Source organism: Nuphar pumila, chromosome 6, assembly GCF_984573655.1.
Source record: "Nuphar pumila chromosome 6, dmNupPumi1.hap1.1, whole genome shotgun sequence".
NCBI classification, from domain to species: domain Eukaryota; kingdom Viridiplantae; phylum Streptophyta; class Magnoliopsida; order Nymphaeales; family Nymphaeaceae; genus Nuphar; species Nuphar pumila.
Window position 1 is genome coordinate 102,060,841 of NC_143254.1, and position 9,364 is coordinate 102,070,204.

At 41.8% G+C, this 9,364-nt stretch overlaps 1 protein-coding gene across 5 annotated transcripts in view; it reads right to left on the reverse strand.

Annotated features, from left to right (window-relative positions):
- Positions 1–5,771, reverse strand: part of LOC149835447 (cinnamoyl-CoA reductase 1-like) — a 41,024-nt gene extending 35,253 nt beyond the window's left edge. For 2 of the 5 annotated variants that reach the window (XM_090008518.1, XM_090008516.1), the window contains exons 1-5: positions 5,683–5,771; positions 5,463–5,601; positions 4,597–4,751; positions 4,253–4,438; positions 3,772–4,124 (exon numbers count right to left, since the gene is read on the reverse strand). In XM_090008518.1, coding sequence (XP_089864644.1) covers positions 3,772–4,124; positions 4,253–4,438; positions 4,597–4,751; positions 5,463–5,595 — 827 coding nt within the window. In that variant the 5' untranslated portion in view covers positions 5,596–5,601; positions 5,683–5,771. Of the gene's footprint in view, positions 1–1,892; positions 2,190–3,409; positions 4,125–4,252; positions 4,439–4,596; positions 4,752–5,462 lie in introns of those variants that run through there. The other 3 variants (XM_090008519.1, XM_090008520.1, XM_090008517.1) reach the window with 3 other exon arrangements.
- Positions 5,772–9,364: the final 3,593 nt, after the last annotated feature.

Consider the following 9,364-nt stretch of genomic DNA (forward strand, 5'->3'; position numbering starts at 1 on the left):
AAAACAGGCGAAAAATCTCGAGAAATTATCGTGATAAATAAAATCGCAAAATTTTCAAAGTCTGGGCGATATTTGTGACTATGGCTTGTGTAAGTCAAGGTGTGAATGAGACGTTGCAAGTTCAAACCCTGCTGGTATATGGGTGGTTGAAGAACTGCCTGGTAGCATGAACAGGCCCCTAGCCTGTTTGGGTTGGAAAAGCTGTTTGTAAAAAGGGAGGGAGCCCAAATTCCCCCAGCTCTGCTATGAGAAAACAAAAAGGAGGAGCCCTAATTCCCCCAGCTGTTTGTAAAGTACTTGGGCCAATCATCAAACCAAGCCTAAAGTTATCCCCTTAATACTCATCTACAATCATGGTGGGACTCACCTTCCTCTATCTTTAACTTATGATAAGAAACCTCATGTTGTTAGGCTCAATATAGTAGGGATGGAAGTGGGGTCGGATCTTTATTGGACCCTACATGATTGAGGATAGTTTGGGCAGTCATGGTCCATAAAAATGTATAAATGAGTTGGATTTGAAACAAATAATCAGGTTCCTTCACATTACGGTCAGAATTGGATAAGTAACCTATAACAGGTCAAAACTGGGTTTCACCTGACCCGTTTAATCTATTTTTGCATGAAATCATTGTTATACCAACCTGGTGAAAATTGAATTTCTGAAAAGAGATTTCAAGCCTAGAGGCACGTTCTTAAGATCGCTATCTTTATAAGAACTTCAATCGCCCCACTCCGGAAATTCCGAAGATGCGAAAAAGGGTTTTGTTACGACTGAGTTCCCAGGATACAACTAGGCTTGAACCTCAAAAGAGTCACTGCTTCGCAAGAACAGATGACCTCTCCCACACATGAACTCTGCAAGCCAAACCGAGAAGAAAGAAAGGAGAAAACTGGAGAGTCTGAGATTCTGATCATTTTCAAAAGTCGAAAATAGAAGAATTTATAGACTTTTAGAGAGGCCAAAACGTTTTGCGATAAATGAGATTAATGGCCATAAATCTGACAGTTTGAGAATAGGATGAAAAGGTACCTGAACGGTCACCCATCTTTGACTGTTAATTAAAGGCCTCCAAAACCGTCCAACCGTCACAAAGCGCCTTAAACTCAATATAAATGATATTAAAACTTTTAAAACGGCCAGATATCTCAAAACCGAAAAATCAAAACGGATATTTGCGCCTTATATGCACCTCGCAAAGTGCACCTCAAGCACACGCACGTGCGCGTGCGCACGAACGATGCGTCCGTTGCTGCACGATGCGTAGCAACAGATGCAAGCCACCCATGGACACAAGGCTTACCAAAGTAAAGAATAGAGAACAAAGTCTTTATTTAAACCACTAGAAAAACTGATTTCTCTTAGATATGAGACTAAACTTTTTAAAACACTTTTGGTGGAAAGAAATCATCGATTTTAAAACTTTCCTAACAATCACATTATTGAACCGTTTTCCATTGATCCAGTGTCAAACCATATATCCTGATCCAGAATTTTACCCTATGTTCTGAGCGAGATCTGGAGCAGACCCACACACTAAAAGTCAGATCCATTGTGGGGTCAACTCAGATCCAACTACCTTTCTAACCAGTCCTAGTAAGAATTGTTATCGGGTCAAGACCGATCGAGAGTGGCCATCTATTGTTGGCCGCTGCCTAGCTAAGATTTGTGGAGGGTCTGGACGACAAATCATAAGGATCACTTATTCAAGATGGAGTAACCATGCCTTGTCCAAAATCCGAAAAGGATTATGCAAGAAAGAAACGCTGAGAAAGACAACCCAAACTTATATCAAATCCAATCCAACTACCATAACACTTGGGGATCCTCATGGACTATCCGAGTCGCCTCCTGAGTGTCCTGCCTCATCCCATCCTCTCTAATCCCCGTCCCCATGATTTAATGCATGGCGTTCAATGATTGGACCGAATACCAGTATTACAACATCCCAACACACAAGTTGACTGTTCCTACCAAACAAGCTGAGCCTCAGTTGGTAAACTTGCAATTAGGTTACTATCACTTGACTCCTCTCCTACCGTCCCTTGCCATTTGCCATATATGATGCAAGCACTGGAGTGAAAGACAAGCATGCAGGGGGCCATCAACCAACTACCCTCTTTTACATCTGATCACAAAGATCAAAGATAATGAAAGCCATCTGATTCTTCTATTAATAAAATCTGTCCTGGACACGCACAATAATTAACAAGGGATCCAAAGATCAGCTAAGTGCCATGGGTATTCGACAGTAAATCACATGACAACATTTCATGTGGGAGCTGAACTATGTAACCGTGGGCCCCATGCAACGCTTTCATGTGATTTGCTAGTGTCACTTGGCCGTTTAATTGATCACTATAATTAGGGATAGTGGATCGGGTCAAGGGTATACTCAAGCTCGTGACATGAGATTTTATATCAAATAATGTCGAGAACAAATTTAAATATTTCTATTGGCCTACAAGAGGTGGGCTTATGTGCATGTAGGAATAAATTGAGTTTCACCAAGTTGATTGGGACGTACCAACAGGGGGCTTCGCTTGTCTGGCAGGATCCGCATCACCTTGTGTTGGGACGTTGCAAGTTCGAATCCCCATGGTATATGGTTGTATAACTGGTAAGGGTCTCCCTAATTAACCCCAGCTTTCTCTGTCTAAAAAAAAGGTTCTAAACATAGAAGAGATATTCCTTGACCAATGGTCTAATTAAGGCCTGTGTACGCCCTGGTGTGGTGAGCAGGGAGGAACAAGGACTTTACCAATCAAAGGCCTTTCAAAATGGGGTCGGTGATAAGAGGGGTTTATTTTAATTAGTCCAAAAATTTGTTTTTATTGAAAAAAAAATCGACTATTTTCTCTCTCTGATGACAACGATAACACCTCGTTTCAAACACGATGTCATGAGGCATATGAGCGCAGCCCATGTGGGCAATTGCAAAACACGTTTAAAGGCCTTACAACACATGCATGAATGCGTGGAGCCTACGACTGTACCAGACAAGTGTTGCATGGTGACCTAGGTTATCACGTTTGTCTGTGCAATGTGATCACACCTAATCCGCCCTTGATGAATCATATAACCAATCACACATCCTTCCCTATTATATGCTAAAACACAGATTTTTTTAGAGATAAGTTCGGTTCCGCTCATCCCCTATGTTGCATCCCGATCAGAGTACCTCTATTAAATCTAATGATGCAAGTTGGTTTGATCAAATCTAACCTGATGGATGGATTGATCATAGTCCATTCAATAAGAACCGACCCTTGGATCTCAATAAAAAAAATTTATTATTTTTAAAATCATAATTTTTTTTTGTCAACTGTTGATCTTTTCAACCGCAATCACAAGTTCGATTTGGGCGATTTAAATTATGCCCATCTTTCATTAAATGAATGACGTAGATGGCATCTATGAAGTAAGATTTTAATTAAAAGAACTTTTCAATGAAATCCCAAAGAGGGGTATGAAGATAGAGATGACTTTGGGAACAAGTGGCCGTTCATCTATAGGATGAATGGTATCAGAGACACTATATATTCATTTTTTTGCAATTTGAAATCATCACCGTCCATGGCTTTCATCGTCATCTTTCTTTGTGTAACAATGACATATAGTGCGTTTTGGTGGGCGGGGGCCAAGATCACCTTGCCTTACGTGTCCCACCTCCGGACCGACGCGGTGGTGATTTCAAAATGCTAAAAATTTGTGTTTTGACATATCACTTGATTCGATCGCAGCGAAAGGAGGAGGAGGATAAAGCTTACTTGGTAGGGATGGGATACTCCGGGAAGAGCTTGGCGAGAATGCCGACGACGTCGCCGCGATGAAGCACGCTCTCGGCGCAGACGTACCGACCAGACGCAGATGGGTGCTCGAAGACCAGTATGTGGGCGAGAGCCACATCCTTCACGTGGACGTAGGCCTGCACCGAGTTGGCGTACGTCTTCACCGCGCCGGTGAGGTACTTCATGATGTGCACCGTGCTGGCATTCATGTTGGGCTGCAGCGGAGGGCCCAGCACCAGAACTGGGTTCACCACCACCAGGTCCACCCCTCTCTCCTTCGCCACCTCCCACGCGCTTTGCTCTGCCACCGTCTTCCCGTAACAGTACCAGTTCTGCAAATTAATCTCACCATTATCATCTCAATTCACCATTTCACGTTCAAAGAATTAGCTGGACCGTCAATGAAAAAGGCAGACGAGTTATTCGATGAGAGGTTGGGGGGAATTGAGAACTAACAGACCCTGGTGTTCTTGCAGAACTCGAGATCGCTCCAGCAGTTCTCATCGACCACCACTTCGGGGTTCCTGTTGGGATCCATGTAAACCGCACCGATGGAAGAAGTGAAGACCACACGACGGACTCCGGCCTCCGTAGCCGCCTCGATCACGTTCTTGGTGCCTTGAACCGCCGGCTCGATCATCAACTCCTGTTTGATTTCGAAAACAATGGAAAACGATCGTCATCATCAACAATCTCCATCCTCTTAAATTCTTAATCTTGTGTTACATATAGAAGGAAATAGGTAGGACCAGGAAGAAGGAAGAAGAAGATGAGACTGGTGATTGAAAGTGGGGAAGTATATACCGGATCATCCGTCACCGGAGAAGCCGTGTGGAAGACCCCCTGGCATCCCTTGATCGCGTGGAGAAGGCTATCGTAATCGAGAAGCTCCGCCCTGCACAATATCAATCTCTCCTCTGCTCCCTCCAAGTTCCTCAGGTGGATGTTCTTGGGGTCATCTGTGCAACGCATAAAGGTTACACTCTCACAGTTTCTAAGCGAGATTCATGGTTCTCAAGTAAGATGTATCGTGGAAATCGAGTATAATTGATGATTGGTTACAAACAATATGACCTAAACTACACGAGAGTGCATGAGTTAGGTAGAAAGGGAAACTGCCCAAGACACCTTGGCTGCCATCCATCAAGAAAAAGAAGGGCACATATAAAACCCATAAAAAGTAATGGTCCCTGCAAGATTTTTTTTGTGCCGTCTGCTTCCTAGATGCACAACATCAATGATTGAAAAACGAACGGCGGAAATTCATCCGCAACAAGAAGATTTTGGTACAGTTTTCTATCTTTTGAACCTAATCTGATCTACCCTCGCTTGTTATTTCATTTCTTTCCTCTAAGGCAACTCTTTTAAGCACTAGGTAGATGCATAGTGAGACATGGTTGGGTGACCATGCCGGTACTTTATACGTGCAGCGTTTTTCTGTGTTTTGTGTGGCTAGAGTATTTTGTAAAGTTCTGGCGCCAATCACTGGAGCTGCTCCAGAAAATTAATTGTAACGAATAACCAATGATCGAGTGCATACAATGTGATTGAATTTGCCCTTGCTTATTATTTCCTCCTCTTTCGATGAAGCCACAGCCATTAGCCACTTTTTTTTTTTTTCTTTCTCCTAGACTCTATAGATCCATGTGCGCATGGTGGAAGAAGCAGACCTGGGTTCCTGACGGTGCCTTTGACAGTGTAACCCTTCTCCAGCAGCAACTTCACCAGCCACGAAGCAATGAACCCTCCAGCTCCCGTAACGCACACCGTCTTGCCGAAGCCGGTCGGACCGTCCACCACCATCTTCCACTGATGATGATAATTGTTCACAACATCTGAATAATAGGAAAAAGAAGGCCGGAGAAAAAGGAATCGAAGCCAGACACTTACCGAGCAAAGAGGAGCAGACAGGCGGAGCAAACCCTGCCGGCGAGATTACTTCTCTTCTTTCCTACCAATCCGGTGAATGCTAGCTACCAAAAGAGGCGTCACTTGGCACCCTTATAGAGTTCTATCTATAACTTAACCATGGTTAGATTAATGTGGTGGGTAGTGGTGGGCCAACTTTTTCAAGGGACGAGCTGTTGACTAGGGCCGGCAGCTTGGTGCGTGATGACGTGGGATGCGATATGAGGGTGAGTGGGTGATCGAGGTCGTTCCCTTGGCTCCAATGCCATGAGAGAATGACGTGGCACCACTCGGACTCATCGATCGAAGTTCGCGGTTCGCCATCAAGTGGGTTCGGTTAAAAATCTTGTGGGGTTAGGTGAGGGAGAATGATGGCCACGCTTCTGACTACTCTTCCTCACTCTCTCGTCTCACCTAACGCTTTCATCAGGTATGATTGATCGGTGATGATGGTGCTCTTTAAGTTACTGACCCACGCGATAAAAATAACATTTTTTTAATTCGGACCCATCAATTGCACTGACTCGATATTATTATTATTATTATTTTTTATTTATAAATCGAAGAAACTGCACCTGGTACCAGTTTGCCATAGATCGTCATGCTCAGTCAGAGCCTAAAACTCCGAGATTAGGACCCCGATGATTACTGGGCATCTACCCGTAAAATAATCAATTAATCACCTCAACTCATATGGCTTATCCGGCCGGGCCGGGTCGGGCTGAACTGGTTCAGTTTTTTTTTTTTTTTAATTTGACATAATCAACCCCACGCCAGCGTGATTCATCCTAGATGCATCAAATCTTGCACACAAAGTTTTACGCTTCAAGAGGTTTTGAGAGGAAAGGAACGGGCCTCAACCATTTGAAATGGAACCACAACAACTCCAATATTTCATTTTCTCGGCAATAACGGAGCCATATTTTCTTCACCGGCGATTGTTAGGCCCTGACATATCTCCGAATAATGTGAAAAGAAAAAGATGCAAAAGATCTAAGCCATAACTTAACCGTATATCATACTCTTTAACTACAAGACACATAAGCAAACAGGAAATCCACCAGACATCCGATCGTCGGTCACCGATGCCAATCGTCGGCCAGACCACAAGCAATAGGCATGGGAGGGAAAGGAAAGGCAGGCTAGAGAGAGAGAGAGAGAGAGAGAGAGGTAACACTAAGTCGAGTGTCACCATTGCTGTCACAGATTGCCAGTTGCCGTGAGACCTCAGGTCGGTGCAGGAGGGAAAGGGAAGGGAAAAAAATGATCATAACCATACCCAAGTATAAACTATAAATTAAAAAAAATATGGGCTGGGCCAAAAGCCTGGTTCGGGCGTACTGGAGCCTATTTTATAGGCCCAATCCCGGTCCATGGCGGGCTGGGCCGGCATACGGGCCACCCAGCCCATTGCCCACGGCTTCAATGCTGGTTAATTCACACTCACCAATTGGATTGACCCGATATGCAGGACAGGGAGAATTACATTATTTATGATTTTTTTCTTTTCCTTGATAGAGAAAAAAGGACTACTCAAAGATATTGCTGGGAAACAAGAGCAGCTTGCCGTTTGGCTCGTGAGAAGTTGGGCTTGCCTTCAAAATTTAGCTTGACGAGCTGAGCTATGAGCCAGCTCGTTTAGATAAACGAGCTGAGCACAAACATGGCAAGCTCGGCTCGAATAGAGTCATTTTACATATTATATACTTATATATTATATATAATATACATAGTATATTTTGTGTTACATATCTATTTTACATATATTATATGCATTTCAGAGTAACTAGAATATGAGAACTAAAAATATAGGCATTTCCAACACTTTTTTTTGCAAATCCAACCATGTGGATGGGTTTGGCATGGTGAATTTACTAAGAATCAACCATTGAATCATGTATTTTTGATGAAAAAAAGCTATTTTTGAACGCTTGAATATATATGAAGATTATGTGCCATTGACTTTAAAACCTTAAAAAAATTATGTTTATACATCAAAATCAGATGGTTCAAGAGCGGGTTCTTATAAAACCAAGCATATAGATCACACCTATACGAATAGGTTCAAGAGAAAAAAACAAAAAAAATCATGAAAATAGCTGTTCACACGTTAGTTTTCATATTTCCAATTCTCATATTCTAGCGATTCATGTATTTCATATATATTATATATATTCTCAAGCTTAAAAAATACTTACAAATAATTTTTTAAAGAAAATGAACCAGCTCATGATCAGCTCTCCAAGCTCTACTCGTAATTAGCTCGGGCTTGGTTCAGCTCGTGATGAGTTAATTAGCCGAGCTCAAGCTGGGGTGTACTCTTTATGAGCCGAGCCCGAACAGCCCAAACTCGGCTTGTGTACCCATCCTACTCACAGCTTCAACATTGGTTGTCTATTTTTTTTTTTTGAAGGAAAGTAAGTTTATTAAGAGAAACCGAGATTCAGAACAGCATCAAGGCACAGGTGACAAGTAGTCACCAAGTTTCCAGAACCGAAAACAGAAATAACAGGAACCGAACATCAAATAAAATCAGCGGCTACGTTTCTCCAACGTCAACCCAATCTAACGATCTCCAATCCTGCTGACGCCTGAACCATGCCGTTTGAGCAAGATACGTTGGGGTTCTCAGAAGTGCAGAATAAGAACCACTAAATATGCAGCTATTCCTTTCCATCGACACAGCCCACCACACCAAAAGAATTCAACGTTGGTTGTGTTGTGTTTTCTTGGTTATGTTTTATAATTTATAATATGTTTCCACCAAGTTTTTCTGAGTAACCAATGAAAGATTTAGAAATAAAAAAATATTTTTTGCAGAGGACTTGTGAAGACTTGAAGTCCCAAACCAGGTCTTGAGTAGTGACTCAGTTTGGTTATGGTCATCCGTGTTCTTCATGAAGGGTATATATGAAAAGAACAACTAAAAAATAGAGAACACGACAACACTAAAAATGCAAATTGCAACAGATTTTCGCTTTTTAACTCTGTTTCCTCTACATTCGATAACGTAAGTAAAAAAAACCTATTTAAAAAAAAATAGTATAAAGATAGGAACAACAACTACTCCACTACCCACTCACAAAACCACTACATTCATTTTTTTTTAACTTTACTAAAAACAAACCCTTACTTTTGAGGACTCTAACTTGACATGCACATAGGATGCTCTCATCTACTACATCCATTACTTGAACATTAACCAACATTTCTCCTCCTTAACGGGAAAGTTTAGGCACACCTACGGATTCTTTGAACACCATAATTTTTGGAGATGACAGGGCTTTTGTGAGACCATCAACAACTTATTCATTTGTAGAGCATTGCTTCAACACCACTTTACCTTTTTTAACAACATCTCTTATGAAATGATGTCTAAGATCGATGTGCTTTGCTTTATCATGAAAAGCAAAATTTTTTGTAATGAAAATAGTAAACTTATTATCACAGTAAAGCATTGTTGGAAATTTTTGTTCAAAATACAGATCTTTCAAAATACGCTTTATCCAAATCGCTAAACAAGTAACAGCTGTGGCAGCAATATATTCTGCTTCAGAAGATGATAGAGCTATTAAATTTTGCTTCTTTCAACACCATGACACAATGCCTGAACCAAATTCGAATACAAAACCACTTTTGTTTTTCTAATCATACATAAAACCTG